At 35.0% G+C, this 24935-nt stretch overlaps 1 protein-coding gene across 5 annotated transcripts in view; it reads left to right on the forward strand.

Moving 5' to 3' along the window:
• Positions 1 to 24935, forward strand: part of LOC113416487 (sodium channel protein type 1 subunit alpha) — a 100424-nt gene that overhangs the window by 65446 nt on the left and 10043 nt on the right. For all 5 annotated transcript variants that reach the window (XM_026674375.2, XM_087949796.1, XM_087949799.1 and 2 more), the window contains 8 exons: positions 94 to 576; positions 4096 to 4213; positions 4764 to 4918; positions 5359 to 5532; positions 6676 to 6798; positions 18706 to 18987; positions 20941 to 20994; positions 21243 to 21380. In XM_026674375.2, coding sequence (XP_026530160.2) covers positions 94 to 576; positions 4096 to 4213; positions 4764 to 4918; positions 5359 to 5532; positions 6676 to 6798; positions 18706 to 18987; positions 20941 to 20994; positions 21243 to 21380 — 1527 coding nt within the window. The remainder of the gene's footprint in view (positions 1 to 93; positions 577 to 4095; positions 4214 to 4763; positions 4919 to 5358; positions 5533 to 6675; positions 6799 to 18705; positions 18988 to 20940; positions 20995 to 21242; positions 21381 to 24935) is intronic.

Here is a 24935-nt window from a genome sequence, read left to right on the forward strand (position 1 = left end):
GTCTGTAAACCAAGGATGAATGTCAAATAGAACATTTCAGTGTATAGCATCTACTAATCAAAACCAAGGATGAATTTTCCTTCTTTTCTTTAGGTGCTGAATCTCTTTTTGGCCTTGCTCTTGAGCTCATTTAGTGCAGATAATCTTGCTGCTACAGATGATGATAATGAAATGAACAATCTCCAGATTGCAATGGCGAGGATTGACAAAGGAATAGATTTCATGAAAAGAAAAATCCATGAGTTCATCCAGAAATCCTTTGTCAAAAAGCAAAAAGCTCTAGATGAAACCAAACCTCTCGAGGAGCTCCACAATAAGAACAGCTGCATCTCTAACCACACCATAGAAATTGGCAAAGGGATTGATTATTTTAGAGAAGGAAATGGAACCACAACCAGTGGCATAGGCACTGGCAGCAGCGTGGAAAGATACGTGGTAGATGAAAGTGATTACATGTCATTCATTAACAATCCAAGCCTGACAGTGACTGTACCGATCGCTGTTGGAGAATCTGATTTTGAAAATTTAAATACCGAGGAATTCAGTAGTGAGTCTGATTTGGAAGAAAGCAAAGAAGTAAGTAAGAAGTACATGATTAAGGGAATAAGAAATATTTCTGAGATGGGGGAGAATATTTCAAAGATTAGACGGTATGAAATATTGTCATGCAAATAAAATCTGCCTCCAAGGAATATTTCCCATTTAACAGCTACCTCATTTTAAGCAACTGTTGCTAAAAACTAATTTTAAAAAAAGAAGTCATTTTATGACTAATGCATGCATTTATGACCAAATTTCTGCAGCTTTGATTTCAAACCATCTCTCACACTTGTTCTCTCTCTCTTGTTTTTTCTCTCCCTCTCCTCCCCCTCCCTGCCTCCCATTCATTTAGCAATCATTTCACTTCCAATTTAAGGGACAGATTGTGGTTGCTAAACAATAAAAGTATAGACGTATAGTAAGTAAGAATAATAAGTAAATAAAAGAGACACTTAAAAGGGAGTCTACCATCTATTCATTAGTGTTGCTTCTATAAATCCTATCCTTGCTGATACCATAATCCAAATTAATGGGAAAATGAAATCTTTGAAATAATAGCACAGAGATTTGGGTAGCCTTCAGCCTATAGTTATGCCAGCCACATGACCAGAGAAGCATCTTCGGACAATGCTGGCTCTTTGGCTGGGAATCAGAGATGAGTCAGGCATGACCGGCAGGGCAAATCTTTACCTATTTGGGAGGGGGGATTTCAGAAAAGAGTACCACAATATTTTGATAATACCAAGTTAGTTTCAGTACCTTAGTTACAATCAAGTGACAAAGACTCTGTTGAAAACAATAGTTGCTTGAAATGAACCTGGTTTTCCAGGAAACATGGTGAGAACCCACTATCAGCTAATCCATTTTACCAGGAGGAAAGCACACATACAAAAAAATCATTTCCGTCTCCTTGCTGTTGTTGGGCTATGGAAACAAAAATTCTCTCTCCTTCATGCTAAATCTTTAATTCTTCCATCTCATTCCTATGATAGGAAGCTATGTGAGGGATAGTAATTAAAAGGAAGGAAGGAAGGAAGGAAGGAAGTGTCTAAGCTACCTTGTCACCATCACCACTTGCATATAAATGCATTCCAATATATAATTAAACAATATTAGAATTTTATATGTATTTGTAACTATGGTGTACTGTTATAGTGGCTAGAGTAGTAAATCCTCAGTGAATTCTCAGTGAAATAAATAGATTTCAGAAATCTATTTAATCCACTGGTGGGCCGTGAGAAAATTTTGGTGGGCCACAGAGAAATCTCACCTCTAGAGCACCCCCTCCAAAGCAATTAATCCAGGCTGCGCAGAAACACAAGGCTGCTCAGCTCACATGACCCGCGGGAACCCTCCCCACCCACTCACTCCTTACCCGGCAAACTTGGCTGCTAAGTTGCTATTTTTCCTTTTTCCGACCATCAGCTATTCTGCTGTGCCGGGAGATTTAGATTAGCTAGGAAGCAGGAAATGGTTGGATTTCTTGCTTTCTAGCTAAGCAACCTCCGTTAGGACTGAAGGTTTGCTTGCAAGCAAATTCAGTGCAGACACACAGCAAGCAAATTTGAGAGACTGAGCTAGCCGATGGCAGATAGATAGATCATTGAATGATTCTGTGAGCAACTCAATCTGCCTGCTTTGCCTGATTTTGGGTAAAAGTTGCTCTTTTTTAAAATAAAAAATTCAATATTTACATACATGGTGTGTTATGAGTTAATTTTGTGAGTTTGCTAGCAAATTTTATGAGTTTGCTTGCAAGCAAATTTTATGTGACAGACTGAGCTAGCCAATGGCAAATAGATAGATTTCTGAACAAATCTGTGTGTCTGTGAGCAACTCAATCTGCCTGCCTGCTTTGCCTGATTTTGGGTAAAAGTTGCTCATTTTTTATAAAAAAATTCAATATTTATATAAATATTTATAATATTTACATACAAGCCATGCCCAGCCCGTCACATGACCATCAAGCCACACCCACAAATTAGGCCACTCCCACAGAATCAGTTAGTGGTCCCTGGGATCTAAAATTATGAGTTTGGTGGTCCCTGAGGTCCAAAAAGTTGGCGACCCCTGATCTAGATAGTTTTAATTGTTTTCAGGTTCTTGTCACCCTTTCCAGCTAAAATCATACAAAGCAAGGGCTATTAGGGAAGGGGATATTAAAATTGATCACAGTCGTCCTGTTTTCCTCTGTTTTTTGGCATGAATCTAGAAATACACAATATACTAGGGGTATTTTTTAAATAAAGCAACTACCTTGAATCAGAATAGCTTGTTTAAGTCCAGGAGCTTGGAAGTAAGAACAAAGATACATGTTTCCACCAAAGAGAGAACAGACAGTCCACAAATTCCCATATGACAAAGTAGCTGGGCTCCCATTTCAGGCAGACCAAAAAGGCAGGCTCCATTCTTGAAATCATCTGCTTTGACCAGCTCTAGAGCCAATTTTGTACTGGCATCATTTTGTGGGAGTGATCCCCTGAGTTCTATAGTGCAACCTATTAAAATCTGTGGCAAAGCATTCCCTGATTTGTAATGATGATAGAAATCCATAATAACATGACTACTTAAAAAAAATAACTATTGGAATGTGAGAGTATTATTATTTTTAAGTGTGGCATGCTTCCCAGTAAAAACCGAAAACAACCAACAGTCTTTTACCACTTTATAGGGCTTCATAAAACACTGCATGCTTAGATATTGATTATTTTAAAGATCTGGTTGCAGTTGCATTTTCCATCTTCTCCTTCCTTTTGAATTGGATTCTTCTTTTGTATTTGATTCCTCACCTTTATAAGAAAGCAAACAAGAAAGAAAGAAAAACTGGATAACTGAACAGAGATAGAAAGTGGTTATCTGATCAGCAATTTTTTCTTTTCATTTTCTCTTCCTTCTCACAGCCTTTTATCTTTATTATTTTGGAATTACCATGATCATTTTTACCAGTAATCTTCCTCTCTGCTTTTATTTGAACTCCTACATTTTTGATTCCCTCTCATAATCTGTCTTTTACTTCTTTAGTCCTTAGTTCTTTCAATATAATTAATGCAGTCTATCTCCAGGAGATTTCCAGTTTAATAAGTTTCCTTCTTTCAAATATTCTTCCTTCAAATATTCTATATGATATTCAACCATCACTGTATTCAAAACACGGTTAGCCTCATTGTTCTCTGGTTACTCATTCTTTATCAACTATTGTGTAAAATGCTGTTATTTTCCTCAAGGCACAATGCTATTGTTGTGTAATCATAACTTAGCATTAGGCTTTAATTAACTTTGCCTCAGAAATGGGATTTACCAGATACCATTAAGAAATCACTAAACATTCACAGACCTGTTTACTGAATGCAGACCTACATTGAGCAGTAAATCCTTCTTTGTCCATCCATGTGCTAAATTGGCATCTATTTCAGAATAATGTTCCTATTTCTGATTAACGTTTATCATTTTTCCAAAGAGACCATATAACATCTTAAAAGGATATCTAATGTTGGCTGGGCTTTTTTTAGTCAGTTATTTTAGACTGTATTAACTACTTTTTTTTCCCTTTGACAGAAACTAAATTGTTCTAGCTCATCAGAAGGGAGCACAGTTGATATTGGACAGCCTGCTGAAGAACAACCAGTGGCAGAACCTGAGGAAGCTCTTGAACCTGAAGCTTGTTTTACAGAAGGTGAGGGAAGATTAAGTATCCAACATTTTTGTCAATTTATTCCTAGAAGACATACACATTTGAAAATAATGCAAAGCATGTTTTGGGTGAATACAGTTTGGTGGTTACAGATGTTGGATTAGGAGCTGGGATACTAGGTTTTATTCTACCTAGCTACAGATGCTTAACTAGATGACTCTAGGCCAGTCACTCTTTCTCTGCCCAGCCTATATTATGCATGTATAGTAAATGAAAGTTGGAGAACAAAGCACTACATCAGGGGTGTCAAACTCGTGATGACATGGCATCATATGACAAATTGTGACTTTTCCCCCCTTCACTAAACTGAGAGGGTGGGCATGGCCAGCACATGCTGCATCTGGCCCACAGGCCACAAGTTTGACACCCCTACACTACATAGACCTCCTTATTGATAGGACATATATCTAGTTAATAACATAGGAAAATCATCATGAAGAGGCTACACTTCATTATCAGACAGTCTTAGATCAAGAAATGTAAAACTTTTGTTTGTTTCTCTATCGCCTTTTTAACATTTAATACATTTTAGGTTGTGTACAAAGATTCAAGTGTTGTCAAGTTAGTGTAGAAGATGGAAGAGGAAAGCAATGGTGGAATCTCAGAAAAACCTGTTTCCGAATAGTTGAACACAATTGGTTTGAAACCTTCATTGTCTTTATGATTCTGCTTAGTAGTGGTGCTTTGGTAAGAGAAAATAATAATTTTAAAACATTTAAATGAAGGGGGAGGGTTACATTATAATTATAAAACTATTTGCAATGTCTGCAATAAAATAAAATGAAATATTTTTTGAAACTGGAGAAGCCGTTGAATGGATTACACCCTCTATACCTGGAGGAGGGGAGGTACAATTTTGTGGGTAGATTTAAAGAAATGTTTTTGCCATTGAGAACTACACTAATGGGTAGTGCCATGGAAGGGCATTTCAGCATTTTTAATACAACTTGATCACATTTCAGTCATTGCATGGGGGTATCAATATCCTATTTGAAATCAGTTACCATTATTTGACAATTTCCCACCAAATTCAGCCACGGATAATGTAATCTGGGAGTATTCTGAGGGCCACAAAACAGATCATTCAGTTATAATATAGATTAAATCTTGTGGGTTACTATTTGCAGGCCTTTGAAGACATATACATAGAACAGAGGAAAACCATCAAGACCATATTGGAATATGCTGACAAAGTCTTCACTTACATCTTCATTCTTGAAATGCTTCTGAAATGGGTAGCATATGGATATCAAACATACTTTACTAATGCCTGGTGCTGGCTGGATTTCTTGATTGTTGATGTAGGTATCCCATATTATTTATGTCTCCAAGTAGAATTTGTAGTAAAAATTTACAGTATAAAGCAAGCAGATCCAGCCTAAAGCCCAAAGACTGCCGGAGATGCCAGACAGTTAGTAATGCAGCCTCACAAGTTCATAAATGTTTAACATTATTATGTGATTTATATACATTAACTGTAGCATATTTTATATGCGGCCCAAAACAATCCTTTTCACTCAGTGCAGCTGAGACAAGCCCCAAAGTTGGACAATTGTGATATAAAGTAGTCTTGTTTAGGATTTCAGCCAGCTAGCCAGCTTTGCTTCCATGCCCCGGTAGTCTGTTAGTCTGTTAAAGTTTTTTTTTTTTTCATTTCATTCACTTTCCCAATTTTCTACCTTCTCTTTTTGACCTTCTCTTTGTATTAATTATGGTTTCCACTTAGTCCTGCTATTTGGGATAGTCTTGTTTGGGCTACATAATAATCCATTGTCAGAATCAATTTTCTTGCTATGTAGGGTATTTTTTTTTATTAAACTCTATAAAAATTGCCACAACTTATTCTCTTTTAAGCCAAATTTTTTAAGCAAAATTGCTCATTTTGATCAATATGCCAAAACTTGATTTCCATATAATGTTTGACACTTTAAGGAGACCAGAGTCTATTATTTTAAAAAATGGGAGTCAGATCATAGACTTCTCTCCAAACAACTTATAAGAATAGTGTATGTAACATTTTCTTAGAGGCCACACTCTAGCTCTTGAATCCAAGTCCTGTTAAAAAAAAAAAAACCTAGCATAATTTGGCTGATATTACCAGGACGAAAGCCAGATCAATCATATTAGCACCCCAGTGTATATAATGCCAAAATTGGCATACTGAAAGGCTAAAATAACTTGTATAAATCCTGTCATGGCTCATTTAATAAATCTTAATTTAAACAAAATACAGTTTAGCAAATTGTGTTAGCAACCAATTCTTCCCACCCTACATACCCTAGCACAAACCTGATGTTGAAGGATTTCAAGTTCATGGAAAAACCTGCTTATCTTTGGGATGTCTCCTGCTCTATAGTTCCTTCAGAATGCTAAAAATGCTACAGCTATAAACACAAATGGATGCAAAGGATAATTTTATTTATCTTCTTTTTTTCACCCCACAGGTATCTTTGATAAGTTTAACAGCAAATGCGCTGGGTTATTCAGAACTTGGTGCCATTAAATCCCTTAGGACACTGAGAGCATTGAGACCTTTAAGAGCCTTATCAAGATTTGAAGGGATGAGGGTAAGAAAAAAATGAGAAGAAATTTGATGATAAATAAAATGCATGCCTAAATCTAATGAATGTTCCATGCATGTCCTGTGGAGAATGATCAATCCATGCAAAAATGCTTTCCTTTCATACAATTGCATATTTATCAGTAGTAGATAAGCAAAATATTTCATTAGCTAAATATAAGCCTTTTTTAATGCTACATATTAGCAGGGTGATTTATATTACTTTACTTTCTAGCCAATTTGAGGAGTTTGTTCTTAAATAAAGCACATTTGCTAATAGGAACTTTAAAAGTTAGTCAATTTGGATTGATTTCTTCTGAATATTTTTTTATTTCATGAACAAAGTTTATGTTATGCAGCTGTTTAAAACAGCATGCTCTGCTCAAAAAAATCTGACCTGTATTGAAATTAATAGGGGAAAAAATAGTTCTCGTCAAAATGAATGGAATATACACAATCTACATTTAGGCTTTCATTCAGCTGGTCATATTTGACTAGCATCAGTTTTCCAAATAAGATCAGGTCTCAGTTATTTTACAATGAGCCATTTAAATATTAGTAGCATTCAAAAGTAATTATTAATTGAGCTGTACAGATATATTTTTATAATCTTTAAATGTAATATGATCTCCTTAATTGGACTAAACCTGTTAAGTGGCTAATTAACCAAACAATTCAATTGATTCTTTTTTTCCCCACACTAGCTAATAATTCTCAATAGAGTTAAAATAATTCCAGCATTATCTACACAAATCATGCATTATTATTCGGTTGCTTTCTGGGTAAGTCAGGATCCTGTCTTAATTCCTATCTCAGAAAAGATTCTTATGTCTTATCCCCGTTTTCTTGTCTTTCTTAAAGTTAGTATTGAATTTGTGACTGTACTGAAATCAGTAGTGAAACTCAAAATATTTCTGTGAAAATATGAATTTAACTCTGCGTACAACCTAATTCAAACTGCATGTTGTTCAAACGTTATTTTTAGAGTATGTTTTTTGCCACTTCATGGAAACATAAGAGGAAACAGCTTTTGAATAATGATAAAAGAACCTGTCTAGTGAGATGAACAGCTAATAATAACACGCTGTTTATGTAGCATCTAGATTAAAAAATAAATACAAAAAAAAATCACAATACATGAAATGAGATTCAGATTGGAGCTTAGTTCCTCAAATTGTATCCATCAGGTTGCATATCTTTTCTTCAAAATTTCTCAAAAGAAATATTGTAAATTGAAACTGACTCGATACATGAATTTCAGGTGCATCTAACCACCCCTTAATTTCAACAAATTCCTTTAAACAAGAAATTCATGAATTGAGAAGTCAGCAGTGGAATAGGGTAAGAGCTGGTCAATTCCTGTAGTGTTCACGAACATTCATTCAGTTTTCAACTGACTGTTTGGTTTATCCATGTTCATACTTCTTTTTCTTTACTATTCATGAACATTCTTGCAAATATGTTTTTGTTGACACAATTGTTTGGGAAACTGTTATGCTTTGTACTCCTTCCTAATTTAATCTTCAGAAATGGCAATAATGCTTAATGTTCATGTAATATGTGCACAAGAATAGGGCAATATGAAAAATAATACATATCGGCTTCATAAAACAAGACATAAGAATGCATTTGGTTTCATTTTTACATTCAGAAACAATTTTGTTAGTTAAAGCTTTCTAGATGGAAAGGAGGTGTCACGTGTGCACACTGGTATCAGTTATTCACCATTTTCTAGGGGTCTTCCCCCTTTAAAAAACTCCTCTAATTGAATCAAGGAGCAAAGGAAATCAGATTTGATTCTAATGATAGAATTGTTGCAGCCAGAACTATAGAGATATAATAATCAAGGATAAAGTTGGCAAAGAATTTACCAAGTCCATAGCACTTGGCCAAAATTTTAAAAGCATACACTTTCACAAAAATCAGTATATCTGCTAATGAATGATTCGTGAACAGGAAATGAATTCACATAAACTACTGAAATACTTAACTGACCAGCTCTGTGGAGTCACTAACAGCTTCCACACACCTTTCCCCAATAGTTTTATTCTGAAGAGAACAAGGGAAGAATGGGCTGATCGCGAAGAAGTATCTCCTGCAAACCATTAATACCTCTTTGCTCTCTTCAAGGGGAGCAGTGGTTCAATGCTATACATCAGAGAATTGGGGTTCGACTATTATCTGTGCGGCAACAGATTGTGGAGTAAGACCATCTTTAGATATTAGGTACTAGCAGTTTTCTATTTGGGGGGAAATAAGGATTCACAAATTCTGTTGGTCTTTTGGGCCCTTTATTTCTATTATGCCTCAACATATAATATTTTTCTGCAATGCAGCCTACAGCCTGATGCTGAGTACGGGCTTGGGGAACTCCAATGCCATGATCATTCACGAGCCACATAAATCTGGAAGCCTTCAGACTTGAGTTGCATTTGTATACTAAGCAAATGTATAGTTTCAAATTCAGGAGATGTCTTATTATTTGGAAGACAAAAGAGCATATAAAAATTGTTAAGAAACTAATGAGATTTCCAGTGAGCCCTCACAGAAAAAAACTACAAAGAAAATGCTTGTACATAGATTTTTACAGTAGATAAGCGGCATTTAAATGAAAGTAAGATCTAGTTTCAATATTATTCTATAAATTACATTCTTACAAGTATTTCATTTAATTAATTGACAGAATGGGTAATAAAGAATAGTTTTTCCATTCAAATTTTAGTTTGAGTTGTTCCCAAAAATCAGGTACTAGTTACATATTTGCATACTTACATTTAAATGTGGGACTTTAAAATTAACATTATATGATTTTTCTGTTCAAAAACTGGTAAAAATTATTCCTACGCAGAAGACTATCCCAAGGCCTAAGGACAATGTAAGTCTGTGACATATGACAAACTTCTTTTAATATTTATAAAATACCTATTCATAAGCAAAAGAAAAATTAACCAATTATAATCTTTTTTAAAAATCATATCTGTTTTCTTATAGTTATTCAAATATATTTAATACTAAATTTAAAACACTTTAACTCCACATAGGTGCTGGAAGGCAAAGTAAATAACTTCTTTTATATTTGCTATAGATTGAGAGTATTCTAATCTCACTGCAAAATGAGATTTGGATATGCATTTTGCTTTCTATTTATCATTCTTAATATTTACTGTAATATAAAGTTCTTGTTTAGTTCAAGTATGCTATTGTTAACATAGAAAAATCAATATCAATATCCATTGCTTTGCTAAATTTATAGATTGCTTTTTATAGCAATAAAGCATGTGTTTATGTGTAAACTCACTGAAAGAGAGCATGTTACGCCGTGCTTGGTACCTTTCTCTTAGATCAGTAAAGCAGAAAAGGTTTTTAAAAAATTAATCCACCTTGCAGTTTTAGTTTTGCATGTCTTACGCACATTTCTGGCTGATTGCTTTAAAGTTAATCATATTTCAAATTTCCAGTCCAGTTTTTGACATAGTAATATTAAAAAGAAAATTTTACCCTGAATATCATCTATACAGTTTTATGTAGATATATGAAAATACACTTTACATTGATAAAGTAATGACTAATGGGCATTAACAATATTACAAATGTTTGATGTTTACAAACCTAATTATTAAGTATTTATTTTTTTATGAATGAGGCATACTATTTTTCCCAAAGTATTTTTCCATTATTGCTTCACATTATAAAGAAAGAGGAGAAACACAATTAGAACATTAAAATCTATGAAAGCCTGAGGTACCTTTCCACATACAAAAGATATCTGCTCTGGTAGGGTGTGTCATACCTGATGTTAAGAATGTTGGTTAAGAAAAGCAAAAACATATCTGGTTCACATATTAGATTGAATTGATGTCTGATTGTTTGGTTTCAGCTTTATGTCATGTGAACTCAGCCACTGTGGCTTTAAAGTCATGGCTAATGCTTTAGCATATTTGGTGAATCCAATTAGTTGTGCCTTATAAAGTAAAACACGATATATTATTTATTATTACTCATTGAAATGTATTGGCTGCCCAACTCCAAATGGGCAGCATACAAAACTAAAACTAAACTAAAAAAGCATTTAAAAAGCAAGAAATATTAAATCAATCAACAGGCTATAGTTTTGTTTGTATGATCCTGTTTACCATGGTAATATATTAACAGAAATGTACAAATATATACAGACATAAATCCTTCTGTATTTACTGGACATAGCAGATGTAGACTTAATTGCAGCTCAGTCCACTCTACTATTTCCTTTGTGTAAAGCTTAGCCCAAAAAGAAGGATGGGAAATGCTGTGTCAAAAAGCATCATCAAAAAGCAGTAACAGATTGTTAAAAGGAACTTTTTTCGGCTTAGTAAATCTGATAACCAAATAAGGTGTTTAAGAACTGAAAGAGGAAATGCTGCATATTCTAGACTCCCTTTAACATTAATCTAATTTAGTGATAGTACAAAACACTTTTGCTCTATAGTCCTTCCATTTAACAACTATACTCTGGAAAATCTTTATAACTTTTGTATCTATTTTATCTATCTATCTATCTATCTATCTATCTATCTATCTGATTTTCCAGAGACAATTTCCTTTAAACGTCTTATACAAATAAAACGTATTTTTAAATTATGAATATCTTAACATTGTAATTGCAAGTAAATTATAATTACAGTAGTATTATAACCAATGGGATGTAAATATTAATTCATAAACCCCATATTAAATAATGAGAAATTACAGGTTGTTCTCAACTGGTCACTTAGTGACTATTTGAAATTATGACAGAGCCCCCCCCTTCCCCCAAAAAATATGAGCCAATTCCAAAGTTCTGATAGCAACCCTCAATCATGGCAACCAGCCCATTTTTATGACTGTTTGCAGCATCTTGTAATCCCATGACCACAATTTATAATGTTTGTGCCAAGAACCAGTTACTCCCAGATTTTGGCAAAAACAACCCATAGTGAACAATGGGTTTGCTTTACGACCACCACATTTGCTTAACAATCTCTGCATTTGCTTAACAACCACCACCAAAAAACGTTATAAAATTAGATTGGTAACATGATGATATGCTTTCTGACTTTCATGACTTATGATTGTAATTAGCAGGCTCCATTATGGACATAAGTCAAGGACTATCTGTAATATCAATGGATCTTAAATCATTACTAAATCAAGAGCCATAACTTCCAATGATCTAAGTTGAGATTCAGACATTGCACTCTTTCAAGTGATAAGGTTGTAGTCTTAAACACAACTTACTAGGAGAAAACTTCGTTGAATTCAACAATACTTACTTTTGACTAAACATATTTACAATATCCACTTCATTACATTCTATATGAATGTAATATAATACAGTATAAAAACATTAACAACTGTTTTTTCTCTTTTTAGTCATGTTTTGTTAATCACTTATGAAACTATGAGCACTTAAAGAAATGTCAGATGCAAAGTTTAAGATTTAACCAATTCTATTACAATACCATTTTGAAAATATTGGCTGCTTGTGAGGAAAAAGTGCAGTCACGGGGTCTCAAAATTCTTGATTACCAAAACCGTTTGTTAAAGTTAATTAATTCCCTTAAAGTTTCAATGCAATTTACTCAAACCATTGGTTCCATCTTTTTGGAGGGGTCCAATTGTCATGCCATCAACCTGCCCTATCAAAATTCTGCAATTGTGAAACTACCAATAATAGTGATTTGATCTTAGTTCTTCTTAAGTTAGTTTGCTTGCTTGATTACTAAACTTACAGTACATTGCTACATTCTAACAACTCTCATCAGCCTACAGAGTAGAGCAGTGGTAGTCAACCTGGTCCCTACCGCCCACTAATGGGCGTTCCAGCTTTCATGGTGGGCAGTAGGGGTTTTGTCCCCTACTTTATAAATCACCATTACTGTGGAACTGGTGGGCAGTTAGAAAATTTTACTACTAACAGAGATACAAAAGTGGGCAGTAGGTATAAAAAGGTTGACTACCCCTGGAGTAGAGTGTACAACATAACAACCATTAAAATACCACATAAAAACAAATGATTACACAACAATAGTTCCAATGAAAAAAGAAAACCAAGCACAGGAAAATTTAATAAGTGAAGAGGATGCTCTTCAAGAATCATTCCATGTTTGGTAGTTTCCTGAAAGCCACCATGGGGAAGTCTGATCTCCACAGAGAAGTCATTCCAGAGCATTGTTGTCAATACAGAAAAGCAGCCTGGGCTCCCTCATTCCCCCCTTCAAATATAGAACTGCAAGAAACTAACAACACCCATTACTATTCTTAACAGATGGATCTTCCTCTCACCCCTAGCCCTGATGGTGAGGTTGCTGAAAGACTTTCTCTGAGAAGAGAACATTATCCCCTTCACTCAGCCAGGTTTTGATAACATGCGTTGGGTCTATAATTATAACTGTGATTTGTGTAAGTTAGTTTTAGATAATTGCTGTCCCTAACCTTTGGAATTAATGGGCATGAAATGGAAGTTCTCCCACAATGGCAATCACAGTGGGCCTATTGCACCAGCTATTTCCATTTACCAGATAGCAACCTGGTGAGGTTGCTTTTTCCCATCTCTGCTACCTAGGATGCTCTCTACCACCTTAGCTCATCACAACTTGGGATGATGCCAATGAATATTATACATAAGAGCACTCTTATATTTTGTTGTTTTCTGTTTGACAGTAATAACTTTTCCTCAGGTGAAATTCTCCAGCTGTGAGGATTGTCCTAATATCAGAAACTATAGAAACTACAGCTCAACCCACCAAAAACATAACTGTAAAAGACAGACCAGAAATAAAAGTTAAAATAAGCAAAAAATAGTAAGAGAACACCTGTCTGATCTTGTTGAAAACAAATCACCAGGGCCTGATGGATTACATCCCATAGTTTTAAAGGAGCTGGCAGAGGTCATCTCAGAACCACTGCACCATATCTTTCAACAATCCTAGAGCACTGGGGAACTACCAGAGGACTGGAAAAGAGCTGATGTGGTTCCCATCTTCAAAAGAGGGGAAAAAAACAGACTCAGGAAACTATAGACCAATCAGCCTAACATCAATAACCGGGAAGATACTGGAAAAGATAATAAAAAAACAGATCTGCCAACATCTAGAAACAAGTAAAGTAAGAACTAGCAGTCAGCACGGGTTTGTTAAGAACAGATCATGCCAAACCAATCTCATTTCATTCTTCAACACAGTGACTAAATTAGTAGACCAGCAAAATACTGTGGGCATAATATATTTAGACTTCAGCAAGGCATTCGACTAAGTAGACCAAACCTACTTCTTAGTAAGCTAGAAAAAAGTGGAATAGATAGCACCACCACTAGATGGACTTGCAACTGGCTGGCAAACCATACTCAACGAGTAGTCCTTAATGGGTCTAAGTCTACATGGAGGGAAGTAAGCAGTGAGGTGCCACAAGGTTCCGTCTTAGGCCCAGTACTCTTCAATATCTTCATTAACGACTTAGATGAGGGAACAGAAGAGGAACTTGCCAAATTTGCAGATGAAACTAAGCTGGCAGGAATAGCTAACACCCAAGAAGATAGGCTCAAGATCCAGATGGATCTTGACAGACTAGAACACTGGGCCATATCTAACAAAATGAAATTCAACATAGAGAAAAGTAAAGTCCTACACTTAGGCAAGAAAAACCAGAGGTACACATATAGATTGGGTGAAACCAGGCTCAATAGCAGTAACTGTGAGAGGGATCTTGGAGTCTTAGTGGACAACCAGCTAAATATGAGCCAGCAGTGTGCAGCAGCAGCCAAAAAAGCTAATGCAATCCTAAATTCTATTAACAGAGGGATACAATCAAGATCAAGGGAGGTACTAATACCACTCTATAAAGCCTTAGTAAGACCACACCTAGAGTACTGCATCCAGTTTTGTTCACCACATTATAAAAAAGATGTTGAGATTCTAGAAAAAGTACAGAGGAGAGCAACCAGGATGATTAGGGGACTGGAGGCTAAAACATACAACGAACGGTTGCAGGAACTGGGCTTGGCTAGTCTAGTAAAGAGAAGGACCAGGGGAGACATGATATCAGTCTTCCTATATTTGAGAGGCTGCCACAGGGAGGAAGGGGTCAAGCTATTTTCTAAAGCACCTGTAGGCCAGACAAGGAATAATGGATGGAAACTGAACAAGGAGAGATTTAACCTGGAAATAAGGAGAAACTTTCTGACAATGAGAACAATCAACCAATGGAACAGCTTGCCCTGGGAAGTTGTGGGAGCGCCATCACTTGAGACTTTCAAGAAGAGATTGGACTGCCATTTGTCAGAAATGGTGTAGGGTCTCCCGCTTGGGCGGGGGGTTGGACTAGATGACCTATAAGGTCCCTTCCAACTCTGATTATCTGTTATCTGTTATCAATGTTAAAGTGTCAGAAGGCTTTTGCATTATAGAATGCCTAAGAAATTTTGCTAACATGCAAATTTCCAGCCAACTATGAAAGCCACTGACATGCTAGAGTTGAAAATTACCTGTCTAAAGGCTGAGTTTCATTACAGAGTTGAACATGAACCTTGCTTTTCCTCTCAAGGTAAACAGGCCAGCCTTGAAAACTAAAAATAGAGACTCTTTCTGTATTTGTATTAGTAGGATCCTGGTATCCTTATGTAATACAGTCCAGATGACAATCATTGCTGCTATCTTCACTGACTTTTAAGATCTGCAAATAGTATTCGTAGACAGAACATGTTACCTTTTCTATTTTTCAAGACAGAAAAATACAGATACAGGTTAGCTGAGAAGGGCTTGGAGTAAGGAAGGTCTGTGTGTATTTTTGACTATGTAGAGAAGAATTAGGAAATACTTCCACAGCTCCTCCACTACATGCTTAGAAATCTAATCTAATCTTTCACATTCACAATCTGTAATAATAAACTGGATGAGATGGAGGGACTGCAGTGTTTTCAAACATGCTGCATCCAATATGATTGTGGTTAAAGATGACCCACCAGAAGCATTTTGCTTGCTTCAGTCCAGTTCCATACTTGAAGTTGAATTTTGTTTTAACGTTGGGAATAGGGAAGCATTCTTCAACTGCAGCTGAAGGACACCGGGAAGCTTCAGCATTGCAAAGCATTGGCAAATACGGTTTTATCTATTCTTCATCTCTCAACATCTGCTGACTGAGGTCGCCAGCAAATTATTATAATTTTTAAGATAGACTCTTCACAAATCATGAACAGAACCAATTCTAATGCCTAAAAAAGTTATGTATGAGTTTATTGCCTTTCAAAAACAGAATATGCTTCATGGAGGTCTGCAGTTTTACTGATGTTCTAGTTGGCTAATAAGAACAATTTTTAAAAACAGGTTAACTTCTCTTTTGGGAGGCATTTTAGTTGTAATAATCTTTATTATGGTCAACTAGAATTCCTCTAATTAATAAAATAATGTACATAATAAAACAATTTTGGTTTCAAATACAATAAAATATTATAAACTTATCAATAGGTACTATAGCTAAGATGATCAGGACATGCCTAGTTTTATAGATGGTAAATAACAAAATTTTGGCATATTCAAAGAAATGAAATCATATTAGTTTAAAAGTTACATATTGAACATACATACATACATACATCAAAATTGTCGAGTTATTTCATCCAACAGGAGTTATAAAGATTTAATGGATTTTTCCAAACAAGGTCACAATCTTAGCTTGTAAGAAATTTTTTATATTTGCCCTCAGGAACTACCCTTGAGAGGACATTGAAATGTCTTTTTTTTTTTAAACAGTTTATTAGTTTTTACAATTAAAAACAACCAGACATTGAAATGTCTTAATGTTAGTGCCCTTTTGAGTTTAGGCATAGTTATTTGGTGTAAGAATCTTGCCAAAACCTGCCTGAAACAGAGACTTACCTATTTAGGACCATCCTCCTGTGTAGAGTAGATTGATTCATTTGAACCCCAAACTGCTGTTTAGATTCAGTAAGTGTTTGATCATAGTTTCTCATCAGAATAGCGTCTCTTGAAAATTCATAGTGTTGTAGGTTTTTTCAGGGCAGGGATGATCTTTCCATGTTATTTCATAATTATCAACAATGAGCAAATCGGTGGACAATAATGCAACCTCATGCACCAATTTTTACTTTAGTCAGACCTATTTCCCCCTTGATTTCCACACCAAGTATTTCATTTTGGTTGTTTTCAACATAGTAAAAAAGGTTGTGAAGGATAAGGTATGATTCCCATTAGTTGATTTCTTTCATTCTAACCTGGGTTTCTCAATCTTGATTACTTCCAAATGTGTGAGCTTCAACTCCCAGAATTCCCCAACCAGCATTGCTAACTACTGAGAATTCTGAGTGTTGACATCCACACATCTGGAAGTCATCAAGCATATCATACAGTTGATATATACCAAATGGGTATTACATCAAAGATATACCAAATCAAAGATAGAAAAATATAACATTTTAAAAACATGTTTAATTATATAAAGCCGTGGTGGCACTCTATATGATAGTATAGTATTGTAGGCTAATTCTGCTGACTGCTGACTGCCACCAGTTTGGTAGTTGTATTCTCACTGGCTCAAGGTTAACTCAACCTCCCATCCTTCCAAGGTTGGTAAAATGAGGATCCAAATTGTTGGGGGCAATATGCTGACTCTGTAAACCAGTTAGAGAGGGTTGTAAAGCACTATGAAGCGGTATATAAGTCTAAGTGTTCTTGCTCTTGCTATAGAAAACTCTATTTTGCTGATTCACCTGCTAGCTTTGCATGTTAGACCTCATACTAGATATAAGTCACACTTGGGTCTTACATACATGGTTCTGTTTCTTAGTTGAAACATTTGAATTGTTCAGAGAGAAACCTTTTTAATTAAAACTAAAAATAAATTCCTATTAGTGTAATAAATCGTAAACATAGTGATTCAGACTCTTCTCCCTTCTCTTCCCAAAGAGTAAAATTTAGTTTTATGGACAGGGATTCCATAAAGATTGTAAAACAATCTTTGCATAGGATGTTTAACATACTTTTTAATAGAAAAAAACAATCTATTGCAGGCTTTACTATTATAAATTTCCCTTCCCCACTCTCCTACAACCCTGCAGCAACTGTGGTTAGGGCATAAATTGGCAAAAGTAATTCCTTTTTCCTTAACAACCCATATTTCTGCTATGATTCTGTTGATAGGGTCTTAATATTCACCACCTTGTGTTTCTTGATAGCTTTCACCCCTAATATAATTAAGGAATTAGATAATATGTTATACTGTACTTCAGTGTTTCTGGATTCTTTAATTACACCCCTATATTGATTTATGAATTTCTTACCCCTTTATTTTTTCACAAAATGTTTAATTAAAATAGTTTTATTTGCTTAATAAAGACTGGAGCTTGAAATAAACTATGTGATTACTTAGATAAGCACATGTTGCAAATGTGTCTGGCTTACTTATGCAAAGAAATCGATCTTTGTAATAAAACTGCATGGTTAAGTTCACTCCTGGAAATATATGCTGATTTTCATTTGATTTATTTAAATATTCTTGATATTTCTGTTTTTAATTTTGGAGAAAGAATACATTCATTTTTGTTTATAATGACTAAATTATTTTCTTATAGTTTAGTTTTTCATATTATTTTCTATGAAATTTTAATACCTATTTCTTTTTAGTAAATAACAATCTTCATATTATTGTTAGCACTATTTGCATTTTTGTTTTAATCTAGATAATTTGATTTTTTCATTTTTTGTCTTGCCGAATATACAAAAATATTTTAAAATGTTGTTCTGACAAACTCAAAATAATACTCAGCCTTTTAGAATTTGCTTTAATTTAAAAGTAGTAAATTGTGCATTCATGCAACAGAATAATTGTATCAATTTTGCACCTATTCTTACACCGTTTTCTTTTCCTCCCGTATTTGTGTACTTAGGTGGTTGTGAATGCCCTTCTTGGAGCAATTCCATCCATCATGAACGTGCTTCTTGTTTGTCTTATATTCTGGCTGATTTTCAGCATCATGGGAGTAAACTTGTTTGCTGGCAAATTCTACCACTGTGTTAATACCACAACTGGCAACATATTTGAAATTGATGAAGTTGCCAATAAATCTGAGTGTGAGAATCTCATACATGCAAATGAAACTGCCAGATGGAAAAATGTGAAAGTCAACTTTGATAACGTAGGATTTGGGTATCTTTCTTTACTGCAAGTAGTAAGTGAAAATTCTTTAAGTCTTCTTGCTTATTCAGTGCATAATAAAACGTTCATTTGATCAAATAAGGTGCCTGAGGTTTGATCAGATATAATGGTTCCTGAAATATAATTTCCCCTTTGATATCAATAGTTTGATAGTCTTCTGCCTCCACTCTTAAGACTGTCATGAATTTTCCATCTCTGCTTCAAAACATGGTAAGCAAGCGCAGCTAAATTTGGAAAGAACTTCATACTCATTCATCAGGGTTGACCCTGGACTTTTGTCTACAAGATTAGTCCTTCCAATACAGCTGACTGGTATAATTTAGCAAGTTATGGTCAATATACCAGATTATATCTACCTACTGGAGAAGTTGAAAAAATATTTATGTTCTGCAGTTTTATATCTTCTTTTCAGTGTGAGCAACTTCAGGATTTTAATAAGGGTTCTATGCTGTGAGTATGAAATTAGCAGAAACAATGGTAAGGGGATATATTAGTGCAACATAGCATTTTATTAATGCAATGTAGCATTTTATGATGATCTGGGGAAACAGTCATATAAATTTTGATTGATAATAGCTAAAATTTCCCAATTTCACTCTTTTTATTCAAATGCTTTTCTCAAGCAATTACATATCATGCCAATACTAGATAATTTAGAACACCATCAGTCTATCTGTGTATACAGGAACTTCCCTATTTTAATCATTCTGACATCACACTGTGGGAGGGGGGAAAAAGAATAGAGTTTGCACCCATTCTTACACTGGCATCCTTCTCATCTTCCTTGTGGACATCTCATTCAATTTCAGAGCCTGTTGAGACAGCCTGTAACTTATTTAGTTTCAAGTGTTTTATCTGCAAGGGCAGTCCAATCCAAATGTAGGTCACAATATACGGGATTCTTCAATAATTTGCATTGGATCAGAGAGATTTTTCCAATGTGCAAAAATCGAAATGTAGCAATTATAGGCTTGCTTTTCTTTTGACTTGTTCATACTTCAAGAGGCTTAAAATGCCCTTGCCTAATAAAATGAGGTTCTCGCCTGCTAACGTATTGATATTTTTTTCAGTATCAAAAGAAGACCTATTTGCTCATCCAGAATTTCTGAAGTCCAAATCTCTTCGTTTAAAAACATTTCTCTCTAATGAGGGGGAAATCTGTTGCTATTTTATGTTTTGTTTTTAATCCTTATGGATTATGAATTTGCTCAGATAACTTTATCTTAGGGGGTTACATACAAATGTCAGTTAACCAACGGATAAATAAGGAGGTAGTAAGCTACTTTATTGCCCCATTTTCAAATCTACCATATTTTGTACCTAAGCTTTGTATAATTAGTATACCAAGCATTGGATTTTAAATGTCCTTACTTATCTAAAAGATGTAAATCTCTTATAAGGTGAACTGAAGACAATGCAATCATTCTTTTTGATTTGTACTTGGAACCAAATTCAGGAAATGAAATGCAATATAATAAGCCTAGTTGTAAGCCAGGGAACCCCAACAATATCCCTGACCTATGGGGGTTGCCCTGAAAACTGCAGAGAGCAGGGCAGAAATGAAGTCATCTTCCTTCGCTCATTTAAGAGTTTAAAAGAAAAAGAAGTTTTCTTTGGTTTTCTCTGAATTTCTTCATAGGTTTAGAATATGGTTGGGGACTGGGTAATAAGTATTAGATAGGTCCTCTTTGGGGCTTTGTGTGGTTTAAATTCCTAGAGCATAGGCTTGAAAGAAACGAATATTGCACAATTCTTGAGTCCTATACATACTTAACCTTACTGAACACAGTGAAATTTCTATGCCAGTACACACCTGTATCCAAATCATAGAAAGTAAAATTTTAAACTCATCCCATTTGCTAGTATATATAAAATATTTCTATTGGAATATCCTGTTGCTGAAACAGATTAAGATAGATACCATTGATTGCACATCATTTATATGTTTAAATATTTTTGGATGCAGGCCACATTTAAAGGATGGATGGATATTATGTATGCGGCAGTTGATTCAAGAAAAGTAAGCACTTTGGATTTCTTGTAAAATAAGCTAGATTTTTCTTAGTAAATATGTGAACAGAAAATCTAGTAATATTAACTAATACATGCATGTATAAAAATAGTGCCCTGATGTTATAATATAGGAATTCCATGACAATCATTGTAAAGATACAGTGTTTGTGAATGTATTTTAAAATAATACTAATTTGCATGTTTTAAGCAAATATTTTTTTTTCTGATTTTGCTCTCCTGTTACTTATTTTGTAGGTGCTTGAACAGCCTAAGTATGAAGATAACCTTTATATGTATATTTACTTTGTTATCTTTATCATATTCGGATCATTTTTTACCCTGAATCTATTTATTGGTGTCATCATAGATAACTTCAATCAACAAAAAAAGAAGATAAGTATTTATATACATATATTCTTTATTTTTTTAAGGTGGAATCATAGCTTATGTGAATTGATAAATCAGATTTATAAATAAGTGGAGAAACCTAAATATTCACAACCGTTTGAGAGAACGCATGCTTTGCAAAATCTTCAATGGTATGAATAGTAGTATTTGAATTCAGCTTTTGAATATTCAGTTTTATCTCCTCCCTTTCTCTCACACTGCAGCTTTAATGCTATAAATAGTGTTTATCACTATTATTCGTTCTCAAACCTTATTCACATATTTCCCTTCCACCCCATCCCATTTTTAAATCATGGGATTATTTTACATGAAATATGAATTTATTAAATTAAAAATAATTCAGCCATTTTCTTTGAGTCTAATTTTATCTGTGTTAAGATGAGATGGAAGTACAGTATATGCCTGGTCTCAAACTTAATTTGACATGGGGAGCTGATATCTGAATATCTCCTCTTCTCTTCCTTGACTTGGATTAGTTAAAGCAAAAAGTATCAATTGCAAACACACCAGCACATCCTTCACTTCCAAAGCCATTCTTGCAATCTCTTCACATTAAATTAAGATAATTTTAAATTGTTTGAAAATCATTTACATTTATGCAGAATGCAGAATTCTTATATGATGTTATTCGAGTATGTAAAATGTTCTCCAAGAATCAGTGTGAGGTTGACAATTCTTTTGCAAAAATATGGAACAATGGTTGGTCTATTGTGAATGATGCAAAAGGTCTGAAATGGTTGTTGGTCATGAGCTTAGGAACCCATAATAAAATTAGTTATCTTGATTGCCGTCATTGTATATAAGAATCATGTGCTGATGAGATCTGTTGGAATGTATGAGAGGAAATTCACATATTGGCAAAGTGAGTTCTTCAACCTAATCAACTAAATTATAACATTTCATCATTCTGTTCTGATTGTAGAAGTAATTGCTTTTATTTTGGACTCAAATTTGCACTGCTTCTAACTTAACTGTATTGCTGATAACTTAAGTATTTAGGAAGATAAATTCTTCAGCTGCTCAAATGTTTGAATAAGAGTTTTGTTTGCTTTAGAAATCTTGAGGAAACACAGCAATCAGGATCTCATTGGTGCAGATGTATGGTCCTGGATATTTTGGGAGCCCTGTTTTTTTTTTTTTTTAATGCTAACCTCAGAATACATTTTGTTAGAATTTAGAGTGGCACAAGATCAGTTCTGAAAATTGTGGCTTGAGAGAGACTGATGTGGTTCATTTCTCCTAAGGCTGTTGGAAAGCAGCCTTAGAAGGAAAAATCATTTGATACAGCAGCGAAACACAAGTCTTCGGAGAGTGAAAATAGCAATAGCAATAGCATTCAGACTTATATATCTTGCCATAGTGTTTTACATCAGTCTCTGAGCAGTTGTCAGAGTAGCATACTTCCCTCAACAATCTGGGTCCTCAATTTACCAACCTAAGAAGGATGGAAGGCTCAGTCAACCTTTAGCTGGTCAGCATCGAACTCTAGGCTGTAGGCAGAGTTAGCCCGCAATATTGCATTTAACCACTACGCCACCAGGGCTCTGGAAAAAAAGTGCTAATAATTTATATAATAAATAACAGAGCTGAATTTTACTCCATCCTGGTGGGCACTTTACTTTCTCTATCATGTGATAAAAAAGAGAGACTATGCTCTGAGCCCAGAGGAATCTGTGAAAGCTAGAGGGTTAACACGAGGCACGTCTTCACTTCAGTATATTTCATGCGGTAACAGACCACAATTAAACACATCAGGAAGAAAAGGGTAATTAAAAGCAAAACAGGAAAAGGCATCCAACCATTCTTATCTCAGTGCTATAGCTTTAAATCTGGGTATAGAACCAGCTAATCTTTCAAGCTGTACAGTTCTGAACAACAACTAAAGCTCTTTCCTCCTAAATGGCCTCACTGATCTGCTCACCATTTGTAATGTTCTCTTTCTCTGTGTGAAAACTATTTTGGGGATTGTCAGAATTATCAAGGCCTGGGAGTTTTTCAAAAAATGTTTATAAATGTTGTATAATTCCCTATCTAGGAGCTCTAACAAGCTTTTGGGGACCTTCCATAATGCCACTTCTATTCTCCAGGCCTAGCTTTCCACATGAAACCCAATTCTGGCCATCTCTGGTCCCTAATATGCCATATTTGGAATTCTCATATTCATCCTTCTTGTCTTCCTAGATATTCATACCAATGCTTTGGTTTTTCTAGAATTAATCTGAACTTTTCTACTGGTTTTCTAAATAATCTATCTCTAAATCACCCTGTCAGCTTCTGTATCTTGCCTAAACAACTTGAATTGAGCAGCTTATCTGAGTCTATAGATTCTCCAAACATTGTCCAATCTATTCTTATTTAGATTCATCCATACTGTAAAATTCATTGGACATTGATTGCACTCCAAGAACAACAATAGCAATATTTGATCCACTTTAATAAATAATCTCAGATGGCACTTAATACTCCGGCATCCTATTTTCCCATAACAATTCTGTGAAATAATTTGGGCTGAGAGAGAGTGACTGGCCCAAAGTCACTCAGCCAACTTTCAAGCTGAAGGAGAGCCCTGGTTCCTGATCTCCTGGTTTCTTGGCCACCACCTTAACCACTACACCAAAATGAGACTCAATTCAATCATGTTGAATTATATTCATTGTTTCAGTAAAAAAAAAGTTTAATGGTGTTGCATTGCCAGCTTGATGCCCAATGTTCCTCTTTTCTCATCCAGACTTAATACTTATAAGACGTATGCTTATATGTAATTTAATATGGAACAATGTTCAATGCCTTGCCTTATCTTTTCTGCTTCAAAGAGAGGCATTGCATGTGATATTAGGTTAGATTAGATTCAACCTTATTGTCATTGCCATGGATACAAGCAACGAAATGCAGTTAGCATCCAACCGGAAGTGCAAAACAACAATAAAATATAAATATATGTACGCAAATATGCAAGGCATCTATGAATATGTCAATGGAAAACACAACAAAATGTATGTACACGAGCACACAAAGATAAGTGTGACTGCACATATATGAACATATATAACTGTACAAAATGTTTATGGACACGTTGAATATAAATACAAATGCACAGAGAATTATACAAAATACATCATATATTATCAAGGGAAGCATCAGCATATGTGTGTGGACAAACGAACTGAGGAGTTCAGCAAGGAAACCGCTGTATGATAAAAGCTGTTCCCTAGCCTGCTGGTCTTAGACTGCAGGCACCTGAACCTCCTCCCAGATGGAAGAAGAGTAAACAGTTTGTGGGCTGGATGGAAGGGGTCCTTAACGATGCTGTGGGCTTTACGCAGACATCGTTTCCTCTGAATGTCCACAATGGCAGGAAGTGGAATCCCTATAATGTGTTGGGTGGTTTTCACCACCCTCTGTAATGCCTTTTTTCTTTTATAGTGCAATTTCCATACCAAACTGAGATACAGCTAGTTAAGTTGCTCTTGACTGTGCAGCGGTAGAAATTAGTTAGAATAGCTGAGGAGAGGTGATTCTTCCTCAGTAATCTCAGGAAGA

Source organism: Notechis scutatus, chromosome 1, assembly GCF_049901735.1.
Source record: "Notechis scutatus isolate UNSWTSFEM ecotype Mainland chromosome 1, rNotScu1.2, whole genome shotgun sequence".
In the NCBI taxonomy this organism is placed as follows: domain Eukaryota; kingdom Metazoa; phylum Chordata; class Lepidosauria; order Squamata; family Elapidae; genus Notechis; species Notechis scutatus.